The 21,590-nt window shown below is 38.5% G+C and overlaps 3 protein-coding genes across 3 annotated transcripts in view; 1 reads left to right on the forward strand and 2 right to left on the reverse strand.

Annotated features, from left to right (window-relative positions):
• The window catches only part of kcnh1a (potassium voltage-gated channel, subfamily H (eag-related), member 1a), a 41,411-nt gene extending 34,909 nt beyond the window's left edge, over positions 1 to 6,502 (reverse strand). The window contains exons 1-2 of the mRNA XM_069658359.1: positions 6,430 to 6,502; positions 626 to 749 (exon numbers count right to left, since the gene is read on the reverse strand). Coding sequence (XP_069514460.1) covers positions 626 to 749; positions 6,430 to 6,502 — 197 coding nt within the window. The remainder of the gene's footprint in view (positions 1 to 625; positions 750 to 6,429) is intronic.
• Positions 6,503 to 8,306: 1,804 nt separating this feature from the next.
• Positions 8,307 to 11,695, reverse strand: mrpl57 (mitochondrial ribosomal protein L57). The gene is made up of 2 exons (XM_069659036.1): positions 11,589 to 11,695; positions 8,307 to 9,209 (listed from the first exon to the last, which is right to left on the reverse strand). Exon 2 carries the CDS (start codon positions 9,191 to 9,193, stop codon positions 8,888 to 8,890), a length of 306 nt encoding a protein of 101 aa, XP_069515137.1. The 5' UTR covers positions 9,194 to 9,209; positions 11,589 to 11,695; the 3' UTR covers positions 8,307 to 8,887.
• An 873-nt stretch (positions 11,696 to 12,568) lies between these two features.
• Positions 12,569 to 20,783, forward strand: LOC138588356 (cytochrome P450 3A30-like). Its single transcript, XM_069658428.1, has 13 exons — positions 12,569 to 12,668; positions 12,783 to 12,876; positions 13,118 to 13,170; positions 13,647 to 13,746; positions 15,027 to 15,140; positions 15,344 to 15,426; positions 17,031 to 17,173; positions 17,280 to 17,404; positions 18,001 to 18,085; positions 19,203 to 19,363; positions 19,453 to 19,679; positions 20,011 to 20,173; positions 20,257 to 20,783. The coding sequence occupies exons 1-13, from the start codon at positions 12,598 to 12,600 to the stop codon at positions 20,329 to 20,331; spliced, it is 1,494 nt and encodes a 497-aa protein (XP_069514529.1). The 5' UTR covers positions 12,569 to 12,597; the 3' UTR covers positions 20,332 to 20,783.
• The last annotated feature ends 807 nt before the right edge of the window (positions 20,784 to 21,590 follow it).

Consider the following 21,590-nt stretch of genomic DNA (forward strand, 5'->3'; position numbering starts at 1 on the left):
CAACCTTTCACGCCCAAATTCACACCTACAGGAAATTTCACCAATAACCTAACGAGCATGTCTTTGGACTGCGGGAGGAAGCTAAAGTACCTGCTGGGAACCCACAGGGAGAACATGCAAACACAACACAGAAAGGCCCCCTACGTCCAAACCGGAATTTGAATCAGAAACCGTCTAGCTGTGAGGCAGCAGCGCGAACCACTGCCTCACTGCGCAGTCCTGACTGATCTGTATATTCAGATTGAATAATGTCAAACCACTGCAAAGCTTCTATCAAAGTAGTAAGCAATGCAAAAGTCCACGTCTATACGATGAAAGGGAGTTTTAACTGAAGATACATCTGACATTAAATCAAAAAAAGAGAAAGAAAGAAAGAAAGTCATCCTCTCTCTTTTATAACTGCAGCAACAGCATGATTACTTTGGCTTCCCCAGCCCAGATGAAGCTTATCAGGATTAGTAATTTAGCTGTAGCCGTAACAAGTTCTTCAATGTCACTGGCTAATCTTGTTTTTATAATATAATAACTAATTGCACAAAGTAGCCTCTAAAATATAGTGTGTAATCTGGTGGAGGTAAGCAAAAAGCCATGTTTGCTATGGAGTTTATGTAACCCTCTTGCCTACCTGCAGGTGCTGCTTTTCTGCATCACCTCTGCTCTGTGGTACCCCGACAACTTGCAGAAACCATCATTGCTGTAGACGATGGGCCAGTCCACTATCTGAGCGTTTCCCAGGACAAAGTTGGTATCTGTTGGAAAGTAAAGCAAAGCAAAGAAAAGGGCCAAAAAGCTTGAGAGGTTGCAGAGTTTCCTAAAAACAATAAATTATAAATACATAAAATATAGTTTTGGTTAGGAAAAGGTTGATTCCTACTACATTTTATCTAGAGAAAAAATTGCAAACACGTAACAGTTATTAGGACAATGACAGCACACAAGTACAAAGCAGATGTTGGGAAGGAAGTGCATTTTAGATTGCATTTTTAAGTGTCTAACCCTTAATATTATAATTATTATACAGAAAGTATAGCTGTTCCGATACATTTAAAAATGAAACTCTAAAAAATTGGAGTGCTTCTGCAGTTATATTGATAAAAATATTGATTATTTTTAACTATCAGGGAGGTTATCTCCACTTTATAACCGCACGACTTTGAAGATGATTAAAGTACTTTTATGTGTTTTACGTTTAACTTTTTTAACAATTAGCTTGTTCGTCTTCTAATGTTTCCCCCGTCATTAAAAAGATTGAGATACGCTGCCTACAGGAGCTAAGATACTTTAAAGATTTTCATTAGAGTCCACGATGGTCTACGGCCCATTACACACTGCTCGCAGGCTGAATGTACGCCACAAAATCTTTTCTTTGTAGAAAATATCCAAATATATGCCCCCTTGACTTTTTATTTATAAGTAATTGTTGTTAGCTGTACAACTTTTCGTGTGTTTTCTTTGTACTGATGGCCAATGTAGAGTAATTAAGAGGCCTATTCAGCTGTTTCAGAGGTGTTTGGGGAGGGAAAACAGTGACTTCTCAAGTGTAAGTTAAAATGGTCTACTAAAGAGTAGCCCTCATTGGCAATTACAGTCTACAAATATTAATACCTGCTGTCATCAATTTTTAAATGTCACGGAAAATACAGTTCATTAATTCTCATATGGCAAATTTTGCATATTCAAATGTTAGCAAGCCCTTCAAGCTAAACTTGGTCAAATCCAGGGTCAAAATGTTAATAAACTGAAATGATGATTTAGCTGCTTGTACATTTTTAATGGCCCATTTTGCTTCCAAAGCATTTTCAAAACCTCAAACACATTATAATTAATATCTATACTCTTTTACTCGGTGTCATTACTTAAACTTGAAATTGGTCCTTAGTTAATAAATACATAAAATTAAAGGTTAACACTAGTGTTGATCTAATTTTAACAGCTCTAATAAGAATGATGGATAATACGTGCAACTTATTCAGCTGTGTATTATTGCCTGGGTTTCAAATCAAATGTTTGTTTCAAATACTCGACCAAGTCATTTTAAATGCAGGACATAAATTACTATTGTGATGACACTATGAATATGATTTAAACATAAAACATACCATAAATATTTAGTCTTTGTTTTGTCAGAAGTAAAATAAGTGTTTTTTTTTAAAAATAACATTATTGCACTTTAATAACAAATTGGCAAGACGTCATTGACAAATTTGTAAACCATTTTCTAATGTTTTTTATATAAAAGCAAAGTTTTATTCTGTAGATGGGATCCACAACTAATATATAACAAACCATGGATTGTTTTTTAGCCTCAGTTTTTAAATATTAAAAATTACTTTTAAGTAACCAAAGTCAAATCTCTACATTATTTTAGAAAAAGGCAAAAAGGAAAACATGTGATGGTTTTAAATGGGACACGAGAGGTGATGATAACTGGGGATAAAATCTCAAACCACCTTGCTTTGCATCCAACAATGTGACAACACAGGAGGGAAGAGCAGAAGGAATTAAAAAATCTGGCACACGTCACATACAGAAATGCTATTTTTATACCATATATGAACACACACACTCTTTGATCACGCCAACATAAAACACATTGAAATGACAACTGAAAGCATGAGAAAACTGTCATGACAGACGATAATGCACAAGACGTTCCATGCCAACGTGTTATTTTACAATGATAATCAGACAAACGTTAATCTTGTGAGTAAAGAAGAATTAAGTCCAAAACTTTACGGTTATTAGTCCAGGATTTGCTTTGTTGAAGCATTTTTACAAACATTTTAAACAAGTCAAATTAGTCAAGTGTAAGGCATGTAAATTAACAGCATTTGGTATAGAACATTTATTAGTACATTACAAAGAGAGAGAGGAAACATAAGCAGCACATCAAACTAAACTTTATAGTACCTGTCTGTCTATGTGACAGTGTCCAAACTGAAATTTTTAAAAAAGGAAAGAAAGTTAAAACATTAAAGTGAGAAACATCTTTTAAATGTCAGGAAAAAAAGATGTGAAGTGTCACGAAAAAAGGGAAACACAAGTGGCTACGACACGCAGTGAATTTAGTAATCCTCACTGTGTTCATGTAGCCTAAATGGATGCGACAAGCTAGCATATGACAACTTAACTGACACTGCTAATTTGAACAGAGGCATACACCATTAGGGTTATTAAAAAATTGTTTAACTTAGTGTAGAATTAAGGAGGATTCGTACATTTTCAGCAACAAAAGTGCTGATATTCTGAGAAACAAGCTAACAGATACACAGCTTGACATGACCTTTTAGTTGCAGCTAATTCGTTAGCATATGTTAGCTTACTTACACATCCAGATGACTTATTGATTTGGAGTCATGTTTTTCAGCTTCTGATAAACAATAGTCCAATATTAACTCTACTTATAGCTTTTTATTCTGCACAAACCATAGACTGTATAAAAAGATGGACGACATTTCGGGCGCCCCCTGCTGACTGGCTGCAGTATAGGTCATAAAGCCCGCCTCCTCCATGTTAACAGGTGGGACATGAGTCAAACTATCAAAGGCAGCGCCTATCACAGGGGCTATTTTGGCATCAATTTAGTACAATGGGAGCAGATGGAGTCACGTTGTCCATCTATATATACAGTCATTGGTACAAACAAATAAAATAATACATTACCACAAGTTTTTTTAAGCTAACATAATTAGCATACTCTGACCCATCTGTTGTTTGGTGCTGGGCAGGAGGCAAAAGCTAAAACAGCTTCCATGAAATTTGGTTGATTGATGCGTAAGATTACAACTTTCAAATGATAAGCGGCTGTTTTTGGTAAAATAAAGCTCTAAAATCCAGCTATACTCGACCAGCCAGCAACAAACGGCAGACAGACACAGTTAGAGGAATGCTGAGGAAGCATTTATCAGCTAAAGAGACAGATATATTTCCCTCAGGAGTTGTTGGGGAACAATTCAGCAGATGGCCAAACAATTGAGTCCAAATGCTCCAAATGCTGAATGTCTAAACTACATGTGCTCTCAGAGAGGTCAGACCTCTGCCATGGCCAGTAGTCTTGCTTGTTAATCTGATCCATCATTAATGCTCGTTCATGAATCAGATCAGCTATTGTAGCTGGTTCTATTGGATGAACTGATTTTTTTTGTTTCCATAGTTCTGCTGGTAAACACAAAAATAAAGTTGATGATTTGTCTATGTTATATTCGCAAATAGTTTCTGCTGCTATCACGTTCCTCTTCAAATTTGCAGCATTGTAGAAGAACAGCACAAGCTAATAGCGCACAACTATATCCAGCAGGGGCAGTATGCTATACATGCTAGCAGTTGATTAATCTGCAACATCAACTTTGGTCACTTTGGTCACACTTCAGCTTTACAGAATAGCAACATCCGATAACTACCCAATTTTTTTATTTCATGGGGTCTTTGGTGTCAATAAAGTATTCTAACAACTTCTATTTTGAACTTTTTTACTGTCCACGTTTGCTCAGTGGCATTTTAAACACACACTCAAATGAAACAGTGGACTCATTATTGCTAATTGTAGCACATGTGGAGCATTCCCTGCTTTTGTCCAGACTGAAATATCTCAACAACTATTTGATGAATTGCCATAAAATTTGGTACAGCCATTTATGGTCTCCAGAGGATGAATCCTGAAGACTTTGGCAAAAATCTTTACTGCTAAAAATGTCTACATCAGGTTTAAATGTAGAGAAAAGATGATATATTAACAAAGACAAAGTCAACACTTTAATTTTGAACTTTGTCAACAAAATGTAGTTAGATATTTAACAATGAATGATTGAAAACTACACTAAAGGACTATTTCGTTGTGTGTGAATGCCCACCCACCACTGTCTCTCACAAGTCATTTCAGTGTTTCTCAGTGGTGTCCTACAGATTATAGTCTTGGCTCTTTGTTTCTAGCTTTGGAGAGATTTACTGCACACTAATCCACAGACCGCCCAAGGTCACGATAAAAACGTATGCATGAGCTTTTGTTTTTAAAGGGTGAAATTTCCTTCTTATTTTTTTTTAAATACATCATAAGCCATAGGGATCCAGATCCTTACACTATTCTTCTTAAAAGTTCTTTCTGGAGAGATACATTCACCCTCTTCGAACAAGTTGTTCCTTTCTGTCATAACACATTTTAACGTAGCTTTGTGCAACTGGGGCAGACTGACTGTGAGGCCCGAGGAGTGCTCACAAAGACACACACGTTAGTTTGGCGTACTTCCTGGGTGTCACAGACCATGAAGGATTGGAAGAAAAAACACCTTACTTTAACCAAAAACCATTTTAAAAAGAAGTCATTATAACTCAGCCAATTAGCTGGTGTGCCTCCAATAATGTCCCCACATATGTCTCGAGATGCACACACTCGCACACATAGAGCTGCTGGTTCTGTTTCACAGCTAGCTGTCTGGTGTCATAACTCTCCAGTCTGTCCTGTCACTTCCTATTGGATCTAATAATACAGAAACGACAAATAAGACTGACACCCAAATATCCAAAAATACCTCACTCAGAGTTTAGTGAGTTTCAGCTTTCATTGGGGGTAATTGTCTTCACACCTGGACAGCATACTGTATTCTAATTGGCCAAAATGTATCCCATTTTCTCAGTAGTATAATAAGTTATAGACTACTTCATTTTGACTAACTAACACTTAACTAGGTAAAGGAAGTAATCAATGCTATTAGTAAGTCTGAGGGTTCCCCTTTTAAACAAATTAACCATAATACACCAAAATCAATACCATTGATGGTTATTTTGTGGGTAATGCCTGTGCTACACTGTCCAATGTGGCAGTAACAAAATGGTGCAAAGATGTTGTATTAGTGGCATTTCGATTCCACAAAATTAAAGATGCAAATAATAAATGTATGCTGTAGTCTTAATTAGGCACAGCATGAGGTTTGGTGAGACATAGTGAATATCAGAGGCACCTTTACATGTTTGTAAAAATCACACTGAACACACTGAACTTAAGTTGGGATACAGACTGTAGAATTTCCATGTATGGAGAGTAGACATTTGTGGTTCATTTAATTTTTTAATTAAGACTTTTTGTGGCATGTGTAATCTGGAGTAAAAATGACATGGAGTAAAAATATACATTTTTATTTTCAATCTATTTTCTTCATGCATGCTCTCCTGTAGGATTTGTGAGGAAAATCCTGAAATTATTACACTATTTGCATGAAAACAAGTTTTTAAATCCAAATGTTTTAGCACTGCATCTGTTTTTTTTTTCACTACGTAGCTCAATGAAAAAAAACTTTTGATGCTCATGGAGGTTAGGGATGTACTTAGCATCTTTCATTTCATACTAATTAGTTGATAGACATGTGTCAGGCTGAATATTTAGTTGCAATGCTTGACTCTTTCAAGTATAATCATCAAAATAAACCTTTTTCTTACCGTTCGACCGTCTGACAATATTTTCCAAGAAAGTATTCTGAGGGGCCACAAGTCCCCTCCGACCCCCCGCCATCCTGCCGCTTGTCTCAGGCGTCTGCAGGTGAATCTTTCCTGCTCGGTGTGCCGCTCGTCGTCATGCTCTCTCCGGCTCTGACACGCTGCGTGGATCTCTGTGAGAAGAGCCGTGTGCCTGCTCTGCTCATTAGCCGTTCGTCTCCTCGGCCCGGTGCGGTGCGGTGCGTTGGCGCCTCTTCAGTGAGACACGCGCCTCATCATCCACGAGACGAAAACAACGCCTGGGCACACTGTACAGGAGGGGCCGCGAGTGTGCTGCTCCACCTGCAGCACTGACAGGGCCTGGAGCGCCACCTGCTGGACAAAAATTTGTGTGCAAACCCCAGAGGGGGAGCTGTGCAATATCTAAAAAAGACTTTCAATCGATTATATCCAGATGTCGATATAGTCATAATGTATTAAATTTGTTGTCATGATGGGACATGAAAACAGTTATGTCCAATAAGCCACAATAATTAGACAATGATTAATGATTCATTTATTTTCATTCAGGAGTTCTTCTGTTATGTATTGAGCTGACCCAATTGAAAAACCTATTTCAATATTTTTTAAAGCAGTTGAGAGAGCTTCTTGCACTCAACCCAGGGGTGTTCTGGCTAGTTAGTTTTCATGGATTAATCGCTTACAGTCAGGTTCTTAAAGTTGGTGTCCTGGAGGAGCAGCAAGTCTGAGCCATGTGGATTTTTTCTCCTCTGACTCCTGCAGGAGCATTTCCCCACCAGCTCATTAATCCTGTTGATTTATTTTAGGACCACGCAGTGCCCACACTAATACAGGCCCAAAATAAAAGCTACTGGTGCACACATCTTCATCAAAATTACACAGACACACAGCGTAACGATCTGTGTGAAAGGTTTCTCATTGGGTTCACCTGTTGTCATAGGTGTAAATCAGACATCTGGATGGCTGCTATGGTAACCAGCAGGGATCTGTGCTCTACAGAGAAGCACTGAATATTGTTGTTTCATGCTTAACCAATTAAAAATGAGTATAGAATAGCTGTAGCTGTAGTAGAATAGCTGAGCCTTGGTGTTGCTTTATAGTGCACACATTAGTTAATACCCTGAAGAAATCGCTTAGCATTTATAGGAAATATTTAAACAATAATAAATGGTTTGTATCACACTATAATGCGATTGTAAGCTAATCTAACAGGCTAATTTAAATATTAATTAATGCAAAAAACAGGTGTGTAAAATGTTATATAGAATATCTTAAGTAACATTTACAATAGCTGATTATTAATTCTGAGTAAATAGATTTAATTGTCCTTGTATGTGCGTAAATGTACATCACAGCGTGTTGTAATCTAATTAAAAAATGTAAATATACTTGAATACCCATGAACACAAACTGGGGCCGGGTTAAAGTGTAACCATGTTGATGCCTCCATTTAAGGATTGAGGGCTGCTGAGGCAATGTTTGCTTTGTGTTTTATGGTGCAGACGCCTTCTAGCTTTCTAGTTACCTCCTTCGATCCATCCATATAAGGTCAGGAGAGCAAAATAATGTCTGCCTGCTGGATTTTCATTAGTGTTGGGACGATAAGGAGCAATAAATGTTATCAGACAAATCATTGATACAGTATCTTGCATGTGAAGGTCAAATTCCTGCACAATGTCCATACCTGTGTCACCGCAGAGTTCCACATTCACAATATTCTAGCTACTGGCCAATAGGTTTTATAATGTGAAATCACTAGGCTCCCCACTTTGGCAGAAATATTCTAAGAAAGCTTTAACGAAGTGAGAGGATTTCCATGAACCCTGAAAATGTATTCCTTCCTGGTTCCTTATTCTAACTTCAAAGGGTTTAAAAAGGATTAAACGCTCTAGTTTCGGCTACAGTCGTGCTCACTGACAGTCACAACAGTTTAATACATGAAATGTAAAACACTAGAATGCATTCTGGTGTATTACAGTGAAATTAACCCTTTGTGATATTACATCATTTTTGCCCCAGCTTCCCTTAACAGTTTATATAATTCCCCTAATATTTTCCTCGTGGGATCAACTTGAGCAGTTCTTATAGAGATTTTCTAAGCAGGCTGGGTTTTCTCAACTTGAAAGTGTGTTTTGTTAATGAGCGCTAAAAATAGGAACCACCAGATCGAGTAGGAAGTTTTGAGCAGTGTTTATCCAAAGAAGCAGCACTGGATGTGGAGCTGATACAGTCCTGGTGCAGTGTGGATTCATTCTGTGATACAGAACAGTTTACAGTTTTGTTTTATGGAGTTTAAACTATGGTGCACTTTGTTGACAACTTCCAGCTGACCAAACTAGTCATGCTTCACGTTTATACACTAAACAAAACAACTCACGCTAATATGTTTAATATGTCACTTTTTAAACACAGTCTTTGAGTGTCTCTGCTCACATTAACTTCACCATGTCTTGGTGATTTTTAGATGACTCAGATGGTCTGTAATGTTCTTGTGTTCGGGGAAATTGGCAAATTTGGCCTCTTTGATCTTGAGCCAGTTCTGTGCTCTGCGCTCTGCTGCGTGGCAGTACTCCTGCTCCGGGGTCATGTACGGCCGGCTGATCCAGTATTCGTTCTCAGCCTCGCGCTCCAGATGCTTCAGCATGTTGCGTTTCATCTGCCACGTGATTGGACGTGGACGCCTGTACTTCCCGATCCACTGCTTCCCAGGGATTCCTTTCCGTAACAGGGCGAGCGTGAGGAACATGGCGGCAAGTTATTTCCTAAGAGACAAAACAGGTTAAAGAATAAATAAATAAAGTGAGCCCTAGTATTAGAAGGTTACTGTATCTGTCAGACATTCCTGTTCAGATCAGGTATTTTGTAATTGTCACGTGACCTTAACAGTACAGAAGCAGGCACTTTGATTTGCCTTTCCACGGCGATCATTTACATTTTATCATTGTAGGGAAGCATAGGTGTTATTAATCAAATTAACCACTGCTTTGTTGTATTCAAGTGTGTGACAGTAAGCCAGCATCAACAATATCTGGATACTGATACAGTAAAATCAGCCGTCCTTAAATAAATGATTTACATGGGTGCATCTCCCACTGTGCCAAGACAAAAAGTCCAAGCAAAAAAGGATGAAGATGTTGATAAAGTACAATCTGTGTACACCCACACAGCTCCTTATCAGTCAGTGTAGGTGAAAACAGCTGTGTGGGTGGATTATAAATGTGCAGGAGCTTTAAGATCCCTTTATGTCATAGTCTTAAAACCAATGAATGGCACAAATAAGAGAAGGTGAACCATTCTTTCATCTTGGTTTTGTGAGGACAGGAGTTGTCCTTCTACCAAACATTTACTACTGTAAAATATTATCATATACCCTTTAAATTTACCCTGAAACTGTGCCTGGACTACTGTTAATTCTTTATTAACTACAGTCAGAGAGTAGTTTGATCCATCTCTTAATCAGCGTATCATACTAGTCCATGTCCTTCCACTAAATTTAGCAAATTGTGCTGGGCGCATGTAAAAAGAGATACAGCTAGTAGTGCATTTGAAAAAAAAAACTGAAAAAATATCAGGGTCCATATAAAGTCACATGAGTGTCCTACTTGCTGAGCCTTTACAGATTGTTGACCTTTGTCAACACTGATGACTCATGGATTGTGACGGTTCTACAGCAGCGCATGACAATGACATCAACCACAACCTTATCGTCCATGCTGTAAGTGGGTTATAGTGCAAAATGTTTCAACTGTAATAGTTTAAGTTCATTTAAGCAGCTGTAAGCAATACTATTTTATTGATGTGGCTTTTTACTTTTTACAGATTTCCTTTGGGATTAATTAAGTTCCATCTTATCTTTTACTAACTTCACACATTTACTAACATTTCATCTCATTGCTGTCATAACAAACTGGACACTACCAGCTCACAGCAGACATACAAAGTTGGGAATTAGCTGTTAAATAGCTTTGCTTTTAACTACATAAGATGAAGATATTTCCCTTCGTAGGTTATTGGAGAACACAACAGAGTATAAAAGAGAATTAATGTTTGACGTACAGTCACCAAGTGACCAGAAAAACAATTACATTTCTTTATGTCTAAATGTTTACCACATTAACCCAATTAAAGCTCCTGTGAGGAGTTTTTCACTGGTCATGAAACAGAGTGAATATAATTCTGATTACTCTATGACCTACAAAAGCAATCCAGAACATCAGTGACAACGTTGATTATTTATATAGTTATTTTTAATGCCCGAAAACGTTGGCGGGGGATAGGTGTCAGACAAAGAGATTAACTGCAGGCTGTCTTTGTTTACATTTTCCAGGGCAAATATTTAAAGCGAGTGACTCATATGACTGTTAAGGAAAGTGGGATAAGATTTTGTTAAAAACCACCACTTAGGCATACAGGACAAAATCAGCAAAGAGATAAGAGGTATGGCGTTGTCCACACACTGAAAGCTCCTCACAGGAGCTTTAATGATAAAACTGTCAGTAATGCGTTCACAATTTTGTTTCTGTTGCCCCAATGTTGTCATTTAATAATTAAGATCGGCTAATGAGTAAGCATCGACTAGGGTGGGGTTAGACCTTTTTTCACAGCAGAAATGTTGATCTGTCTAAACAAAGGAAACATAGTTGTAACTCAAAACATTAACAATGGATTTTTTCAAAGACAGCCATGTTTCTATATTTCAGAAAATCGGATCTGCTCGGTGATTAGAAAGTAATTTATGATCATGATAACAGAGCGATAAACCTATATGTCAACAAATATATAATGTGTGTTGAGCCTTAACACACTGATATAAGAAGAAAACACGTGTTAATGCGACAGTCACAAACAACAGCCTGTTAAACATTTCTGAATAATATTGTTTAGTCAACATAATATCGTGAAGTCCTCGCAATAGTTTCGGTTTTGTTTACCTAATTCTCGTCAACATGTCAAGCCAAAATTTGACCCTCAAATTAAAGTGCTAGCGTGTGCAGAAGGCTAACCTATGTTTGCTAGCATTAGCCAAGTTGCCGTGCAATGTGATGCTAGCTTAACTGTTTCAGAGCAAGGACGGCTTAAATATTGCAACATTTGATACTGAAAACGGACCTAATTTTAAAATCAGCATATAACTTTCTTACCCCACTTTATATGTATGATAAATATGGTTCACTTTCCGACGACAAGGTAATAGAAAAAGATCATAAAGATGAAGATCACTTTGAAAATGTGAGAGGCGGCGATGAGGTCATTGATTGTATTTCCGGGTTATATACGGTGCAGGAGAAGGCTCAAGCATGTTCTGTCACTGTTTGCGCTATCAATAATTGTAGCGCCTCATTACAAAAAGAGAGGCTTTTGTTACTCTATTCCATTCTCTTAACGAATGAAGTATTAGATGAAGAATTTGTTCTTTTGTTTAGTAAAATAAAGGGCACAAACTGCATTCAGGTGGACATCGGACATCGATGTGTTCATTAGCTCTAAGTCGAAAAAAAAACATGGACAATAAAAAGACGATGTGCTGTATTTTATTGTCCGAGGAGTTAAAACAAACGTGTATAGCTCTTTTCAGTATTTGGCATTTTATTGATTTGTGAGTTTGTCCCAGGCAAGCACGAGTACGTTCCCTCAAACAACTAAAATATTGCTTTACCTGACTTATCAGGGTTATTGTTTATAATTGCAAGTGGTCTACGTGGAAAGTATCGACTAGTTAAAACCAAACACCATGTTATAATGCATGTTTCAAAATGCTGATATATAATAAGTGAATAAATAAAAAAATGTTAAAATATATCGTTTACTTTGAATAAACGTTTTTCTGTAAAGTCCAAGGTTTCAGGGAAAAAAGAAAACATAGACATATTAAGTTGGCAAGCTGAGCTCTTGGATGGAGTTTGCTTTTCTAGTTGTAACTTAATGTAATGTTTTCTAAACCCACGAAGCAATACAACAGTATGGGTAGCGTTCAAGTAGAGGTCCTCTGTGCCTGCAGTAGTCCCAACCAGGTTGATAGCATAAGCAACTGGCCAGCTCGCCACTAAACTCCGCCCACTAAGGGGCAGATAAGTACTTGTTTTCCACTACAGTTCCTCAGTTTTCGTGAAGCATAGTTTGTGTAGAGCTCTCCCTCGGTAGACAGTCAAAATGTTTCTCTTTGACTTGTTTTCAGCAACCACCTGGACTTTGCTGGTTCTCTCTTTCACGCTGTTATTACTGTGAGTAACAACTGTCAAATTATGTTTTCAAACTTGCGATTTTATGAAGCTTATCCACTGCCCTACAATGACGACTATTCTTTGTAACAAGTAGAACTCTTTTTTATAATGCAGGTATGGCATTTGGCCATATAGCCTTTTCAAAAAAATGGGAGTACAGGGACCAAGGCCAATGCCTTTTATTGGAACAATGCATCACTTCAGGAAGGTAAGGCACAAATATTAACACATTCTTAGACACTGTTATGTAAGGAGTGGACTGATTAGATAATTATGAGGCTGTTGTTACGAGGCTTTCTTTTATTTATTTTTTTACTAATATATAACTCAGCAGTCTCGGTGACATGCCTGAATCTAATTGCTGGAGTTATCTTTATACTTTGAGTGTATCTGTGGGAACCTTTTAGTTTTTAACACCTTTAAACTACTTTTTATTATATTTTCTGCAGGGACTGATTGCTTTTGACCGTGAGTGCCAAAAGAAGTACGGAGATGTGTGGGGGTGAGTTGTTACTTCATCTTTACAAGCTGAGTCCTACAGGTGACAGCAATGGTGGGCGAAGTACTCTGATCCCTACTTTAGTGAGGCCATGAGATGATAAATGGGGCAGCCCTTAAAAAAACGATACTATTTCCCTTTAAAATATAATATTGCATGTTGATTTTGGTGACCCCTGTGGACAAAGCCGTACTTCTTATCTCTTTGCTAATTTATGTCCTGTACATGCTCAGGTGGTGATCCTGCTTCCTTTAATAGTCATACATATTACTCACTTTAAAATGTTGCACTTGAAAAAGTAAACAAAGGCAGCATGCAGTTAATCGCTGTTAATTATGTAATTTTACTGCCTGAATATATGATTACATCATGTAGGTTTATGTTGCCCTACATGAAGTATTTAATTCTGTCTTTCAGTTTATACAGATGCTTAATAAAATATTCATGTTTTATTAATTTTGTGTTGTGTTTTTGTGCAGATTGTATGATGGACGAACACCAATGTTAATGGTGTCAGACCCTGAGATGATTAAAACTGTGTTGGTGAAGGAGTGCTACTCAGTGTTTACCAACCGCCGGGTAAGAGACTTGTGTGGTTGCATGCTGTTGTACACTAGAAAGGATGAAATCCAGCATTTCGTGTTCAATGAGTCAGTGTTTTGTTTGGTATCGCAAATTGCATCACTCTGGGTAATCCCATGCAACACTCACACACACATGCAGTGAAGGCAGGGCATGTTAAAAACTAGAATTACTGACTTGCGGTTGTATGCATCTGCTAACCAGTCAAGTTGCAGTTTACATCCATGTCTGTCCAGACTCATACAGTGAAGACAGTGAAGAAGGAATTCAATAAAAGGTATTAAGTTAATTTCTTGGCGAGATGTGGATGCTTTACACACATCTTCAACCGAGCAGCACAGAAGATCTATACAATCACCACAGTTTCAACGTGGGCACCAAAGATTAGTGGTACTAATTCAGTATCTGACCAAATGTGAAATATGGTCACAATCTCCCCTTCTGTTCCTTAGTTATTTTCTGGCCGTTGAATAATGGCCAGAAAAGTCTTTTTGCAGAACATTATGTTGTCACAGTGAAGTTGACCTTTCACCTTTTGGGTATAAAATGTTATCACTTTATCATCTTATCCTATTTTGTCATTTGTCATACAGTAATTAGTGTATGAATTCTTGAGTTATAGCCCAAAACATGTTATGTGTAGTCCAGGGGCAGATCCAGACTTTGACTGGGGTGGCCCAACTGGGGCACTGACTTATGCAGGGGAGGCATAGTGTGCGTCCACACGCATGCGAATGAATAGCAGTTAATTAAACCTTTCTTCTAAGCTTAAATCTTTCAGGACTCAAAAAGCCCACAGCCCAAATAGTTGATTTTAATATAAGTCCCGCCTCTGACAAGACAAATCATAGTTCAGGATTTTGAGATGGTACTTGGGGTGGCCAATCAGATTTCAAGGGGGGCCCAGGCCACCCCTGGCCACCCCTCTGGATCTGCCCCTGGTGTAGTCACAGTGACATTTGACCTTTGACCACCAAAGTCTAATCAGTTCATCCCTGGGTTCAAGTTGACAATTGTACCAAATTTGAAGAAATTCCTTCAAGGAGTTTTTGAGATATCGTGTTCACAAGAATGGGACAGACGGACAACCCGAAAACATGCCTATGGCCACGGCTCTCGCCGGCGCAGAGGCATAAAAACAGGAAGTTCAGTTTGTGAAAAGCCCTGAGCAGACAAAGTCAGCTGTATGATCTGAGAAGGAGCAATGTTGCAGGACGCAAACTCTTCTGTACAAAAATCTAAACATTCAGTGTCGTAATCTGTACTAATGTTCACAGGAAAATCAACTGACAGGACCTTTAGAGGACGCAGTAACGTCAGTTAAAGACGAAAGGTGGAAAAGAATTCGAAGCAGTTTATCACCGTGCTTCACCACTGGAAGACTGAAACAGGTAATGTATCTGAGCTCAATTACCACTTCTGTAATCTGCCTATGGGTGTGCAGTGATACAAATACATTCATCTAAGTCTGCAATGAACATCTACATACAGTATATGCATCTCCTGTCTACATGGACTGAGGATAAGTCAGAATTAATGATACAATATAAATGTACAGTACAATGTCCATTCACACCACTCTTCTCTTTTAAAGGTTTTTCCCCTCGTTGCTCGCTACGCAGACCGACTTGTTGAAAAACTAAACAAAAATGAGAAAGAATCCGTCGACATCAAACAGTATGTTTATTCTGTATTTATTTTTTTATGTTTATTTGTGTAGGAACCAGTTTGTAACATGTAAATCAATGCCACACACCACAGCATTTATTGACTTAATTGATTTGCAATGCCCCTCCCTATAATCAGCCTTAGAATCTTTAAGGTGAGAACATTTCACAAAGTCATCAAAACTGAAAATATTTAGGGTTTTTTTAGCATTGCAATAATGTGATTTTGTGGGCTTCCAGCTCAAAATTGTTATTGCTCAATCCTGTCAGGCCTGGGCTAGAAAGAGGACTCGAGGACTAGAGGACTAGAAAAGAGAGTAGACCGTCAAAGCACACTTTATTAAGAATTCTTGACCTCTTTGACAGAGTGACAAATAAACAGGCTATGAAAATATCTATGAATCCAAGTCATTATCAGGGAAAAAAATAACACAGGAAGAATCTCTTCTGAACAAAACCCATTCCGTGGAGGAGGGACAAAATCACAAAAAGTAAAGGAAAAGAACAAACAGAAATTCTCTCCGCGAGGAGGAAAACAAAAGACTGAAAAAACTCAAAATCACTCCCGAAGGAGGAAAACCAAACTCCGTTAGAAAGCGGACCAAAATAAAACGCACTCCTCAAAATCGGAGGCTCTACAATACACTATCAAACTTTAATAAAAACAAAAGACCGCTCCAAAGGAGGATAGCAAAACGGCTATAAAACAGAACTAAACTAGGCACTAAACTATGAAATGTACAAACAAAAAATCACTCGCAAGGAGGCAAAGAAAACTGGCTTACGTGGCGTGAGAATAGCACGGCTGAAACACGACATGGACTGTGGCAAACTGGCTGTGGTGCACGACAAGGACGAGACACTTTGGCACAAGACAAAGGGAGACACAGACTATAAAACACATGAGGGTAATGGGGAACAGGTGGACACGATCAGGAATCAGGGGAGACAATCAGACCGGTGACACATGAGGAAGGGCAAGTGACCTGAAACGAGAGGAGAGTTAATTTTCAAAATAAAACAGGAAGTCACGAGACAAAAAAACCCAGAACGAGACAAACCTCACCGCGATGTGAAAAATCCTGTATCATCATAAGAGGCTTGGTTGTCGCTGCTTGTGACTGCAAGGTTACACAATAACTTCAAAAATTTCGAGATATCATGAAGTGCATTAAAGATTTAACAGCATGAAATGGAAGTCTTTGATCAGTCCAGGTGTGTGTTGCTTTGCTCACCATTTTAATAAGCTACATAAACATCATACTGGAATCTAATATAAGGGCTGATATATTTCATTTCTAAAACCTGTTCAGTATGCTGTCCATTCATCTTCAGATTTAACTCATTAGCTTCCATTGAGGCATGAGCTCTTCAAGAAAAGCAAACTGGCAAAGTTTTTCTTAATATGTAGACATGAGTTCTCACACCATGCTGTTATAAACTGTGAGTAATTTGACTGCTGTGTGGAAACAGGCGTTCAACCCGATGCATTATATGAACCTTGACCTGGCCTATACATGCCAGTTACATGCCAGTGTGAAAATACATTGTCAGAAATAAATAGACATGGTAGCTTTTAATCCACATTTGCACCATGTCTATTTTCTGCTCTAGATTCGTGGCACCTTACAGTTTGGATGTTGTGACCAGTGTGTCTTTCGGTGTCGAGGCAGACTCCATAAACAATCCAGAAGACCCACTCATCGTTCATCTCAAAAAGATTATGAACTTCAGGTTTTGGCCTATTTTTTTAACAAGTAAGTACTCCTTTCACCTCTGTTAGAGGCAGAGATCATTTGATTATGGGAGCATATTGGTGTCACTGTTATGCAAATCTTTAACAACCCTCTGGTCTCCTTTCAGTGATATTTCCCTTTGGTGCCCGTCTGCTGAAGCTCCTCAATGTTGAAATGATGCCCAGGCTCAGTGTGGATTTTTTCTACAACATCATCAAGAGATTTAAAGACCAGCATCAATCTGAAAAATCAGTAAGCCATTCATATCTACAAGTGAAAAAACACATTTTCATATGAATTAATTGACATTTTGGGAAATGGGCTTTTTGCCTGCCTGCCACGTCAAAAAAGATATGACGTGTTAATTAGTGAGCTGTAAAGGAGACTGTAGGTAGATATGTTTTACCAATAGACAGATCCAGGCTAGTTTTTTCCTCAACTTCTAGTATTAATGCTATGCTATGCTATGCTATGCTATGCTATGCTATGCTAAGCTAAGCCCACCCACCTTGCTTTATATTCAATGTCCCATCATGAACGTTTTACAAATATTCTCATCAAACTCTTGTAGTGAATAACATAGACTGTACTGACGTCACCCATTGGAATGTGGACTGCTGTATTGAGGCGTCAGATTGGTTAATTAGGCCGTTATCATCCCGTTTTTTGAAGCCAAAAGTGACAATATTTGGACTTGAGGGGGGACCTGGTGAGAGGTGAGGAGTTAGCAAAAGCTCCCACTTAACCTATCCACTCGGCCGTACCCCATTTTGAGAGTTAGTGGTCATCTTATCCTGATCACTTACGCAATTTTAATTTAATGTTGAATGTTCTCTGTGCTTAACTAGCTCCGAGAAGACTTCCTGCAGGTGATGGTTCAGCACGAGATCCCAGATTCAGAGGTTAAGAACGAACAAGAGCAGCCAAGTAAAGGTACGTTTGCACCATGGTAGTGATTCAGGCTCTCCTCTTAAAATGTATCTGCACTCTGAAAGGCAAAAGGATCTATACATGGGGTGATGCTTCTTTGCTAACAAGATAATAATATAAGATTGAAGGTTATTGCTCCTTCAATTTGCGGATTGGCTGCTTCTCTTCTTTTTATATCACTGTAAACTGAATACCTCTGGTCTTCTGGTCTTGAAATAATTGGCCAGACAAACTGAAGACATACCAATTAACTAAACCCAACCCAACAGCACCTCCATTCTCGTTCACACCCTGGTTACATCCCGTATTGATTACTGCAATTCCCTTCATTTTGGTCTCCCTCTCAAGTCCCTCCATAAACTTCAACTGATCCAGAACTCTGCCGCTCGCATCATCACCAGTACCCTCTCACTTTTAAGGCCATCCATATCCTCGCTCCTCTGTATCTCTCTGAACTCCTGCACATCAACACACCCCACTCTCAGGTCTTCTTCTTCCATTCACCTCACTGCACCACTCGCCCCCCTGACCACCATGGGGTCGAACGCCTTCAGCTGCTCTGCCCTCCACCTCTGGAACTCCCTCCCCCCAGACATCCGTAACATTGACTCTCTCTCTGTTTTCAAATCCCATCTCAAAGAGCATCTTTTTAAACTTGCATATTTAGTTTGATCCCTCTCCATCTGGTCACACTAAACCTCCGTACATAATGATTTTAAACACTGTAAATTTGTCTTGTTAATTTTATTGATTTATTGTTGCGTTTAAACTCTGCCTTGTAAGGTGACCTTTAGTGTTTTGAAAGGTGCCTATAAGTAAAATGTATTATTATTAAAGAAGTTGTGACAGGTTATTTTCAATGTTTTTTTATATTTTGTTGATAAAACTTATAAGGTTAAGATTAAGATTTAAATACATTGAACATATTATCATGTCTGCGAAGAATAAAAAACTCTCAGTAATATGGAGCCCCAATCTAAACAGCTGTCATTCACATCTTGTAGCTTAAAAGTAAATGCACTTAATGTGTTAGATATGAAATTAAATGTCAAAATGTCTCAGCTTAGGAACAAAGTTTTCTAGCTGTTATGTTTGTAAACCTGTTTGTGTTTTCTCGCAGGTTTGACTGAACATGAGATCCTCTCCCAGGCCTTCCTTTTCATCTTTGGTGGCTATGAGACCACCAGTGCCACTCTAAGCTACATCCTTCACAACCTGGCCACTAACCCGGATGCCATGCAGACCCTGCAGGGAGAAATCGATGCCAACCTACCGAAAGATGTATTGTAGTTTTGCATGAGATGCGTTGCCAACTTTTGAATAGCTGACACATTTTGTATTTGATTCCTCCTGTTACTTTTTTCCTCAAGGCTCCTGTGTCATATGAGGATCTGGTCAGACTAGAGTACCTGGACCATGTTATAAATGAGTCAATGCGCTTTCTTGCCCCTGCACCTCGGCTTGAGAGGATGTGCAAGAAAACCATCCAGGTCCACGGACTCAACATCCCTGAAGGCACTCTTGTTGGGATTCCTGTGCACACGTTACACATGGACCCACGCTTTTGGAGTTCACCTGAGAAGTTCAGACCAGAGAGGTAAATGTACATAAAGCTTTGATTCTTAACATTATTGAACCTGTGCGAGAAACCACAGGAAAAAGTTATAACCTTAATTTGGCACTTAGTGAATAAAGCCACGCTATGTTAATAAAGAATACTTTTTGTATCTTCTCTTGTAGATGTTCAAATTTCCATTTTAACTGACCACTTCTCATCTATTTTTGGATGAAGTTATATAACAGGATAATGGTGCCTGATTTAAAAGTGTATGATGGCTTTTAGAGCTTGTTCAAGCCTGCATAGCTGTGCTCTCTTAGCAGCAACTTCATGGTCTAAGGAGTATATGTGTGCCTGTGTGTGTGTGCAGGTTCAGTAAAGACAGCGGGGAGGAGGTGAACCCCTACGCCTTCATGCCGTTTGGACTTGGCCCTCGTAACTGCGTAGGGATGCGCTACGCTATCCTCACTGTGAAGATGGTTATTGTCCGTCTCCTGCAGAGTTACACTTTGGAAACATGCAAAGACACCTTGGTAAGAGTTTATTCACATGCGCATTCAGACTTCATTCTTCACTGCTGTCATGTCTCTGATGTTATTCACATTTCTTCCTTCAGATTCCTCTGGAGCTTGACTGGAAGTTTCAGCCATTAAAGCCAATAAAGCTCAATTTCGTCCCCAGACAGCAGTAGTGCAAGAGGGAGCATTTCACAATATACCACGCTTCGACATTTCCTGTTAAACTTGTGGGGCATCCTCTGGCAGGGTGACATTTCAAGTGTGTACCCTGTGATTTATACTACTGCGGCTTATACTCAGTATTGATTTTTCTTGCAATGTAAATGAATCAAATGTATGCTCTTTTATTAACTTTTCCACTTTTTTAGAAATCGTGTTTGAATTAATTTTGAATGTTTGTAAAAGCACATAACTTTATTTCTGATCTTTTTATGATAAAAAACATGAATTTACTCACTAATGCTGTTCACGATGCACCTTTGATTTTTATCAAAAATATATAATGGAAGGACAATGAATTTATTTTTAATGTCAACTAGACTCCTTCAAGACTGAAACATATCTATTAGGGACATTTTAGAAAGGGGCACAAAAGAAAATGTACAATAAATGTTTCCAAGCATAATTTTGTCATGTCTCTTTGCATGTAGTCTAGTCACCATTTAGTATAAGCTTTATAATCCAATAAAATACTAGATAAGAAGCCTTTGGTCATAAACTAATTGCTGTAGCTCTGGCATTGATCGGTATTTGTCTCCCCCTAGTGGCTGATCAGCTTCACCAAAGACACACTTGTAACCCACTTCATGATCTTATTCTATCCATCCATACCGCTGATCCTGTTCAGGGACACGGGGGTGCTTGAGCTTATCCCAGCTGTCATTGGGCTAGAGGCGGGGTACAGTCTGGACTGATCACCAGTCAATCACAGGGCTGACACATACTGTCCACATAATATCGTGAAGTCCTCGCAAAAGCTTGGGTTTTGTTTGCCTAAGTCTCATCTACATGTCTAGTCTAAATTTGACCCTCAAATTACAGTGCTAGCGTGTGCAGAACACTAAATTATATTTGCTAGCAATAGCGAAGTTGACATGCAGTGTGATACAAGCTTTTTTTTTTTTTTTTTTTACCTCCATTGAAGTAGAAATTGTACAACAATATATGGCAAGTGACACAACTTCAGTAGTAGACCCTTGAAAACGGAGCACATAATGTAAACAAAATTGTATCCTAATACAAGATAACGACATTAAATAAATTAAAATAGAATAAGATAGCTAAGGGATTTCTTCGAAAACTTTAAGGCATCAATAATGTTCAGTAGTTTTTTTGCATTTTTCTTTATCATATACTTAAGTGATTTGCGGTACAGTGCTAGTTCTCTCATAAAAACCAGATAAAAACCAGCAATAAGGGTTGTGTCTGGAAT

The sequence above is a fragment of the Semicossyphus pulcher genome, unplaced genomic scaffold, assembly GCF_022749685.1.
Source record: "Semicossyphus pulcher isolate SPU_LCO1_2020_fin unplaced genomic scaffold, fSemPul1.0.p SCAF_12, whole genome shotgun sequence".
Lineage (NCBI taxonomy): Eukaryota > Metazoa > Chordata > Actinopteri > Labriformes > Labridae > Semicossyphus > Semicossyphus pulcher.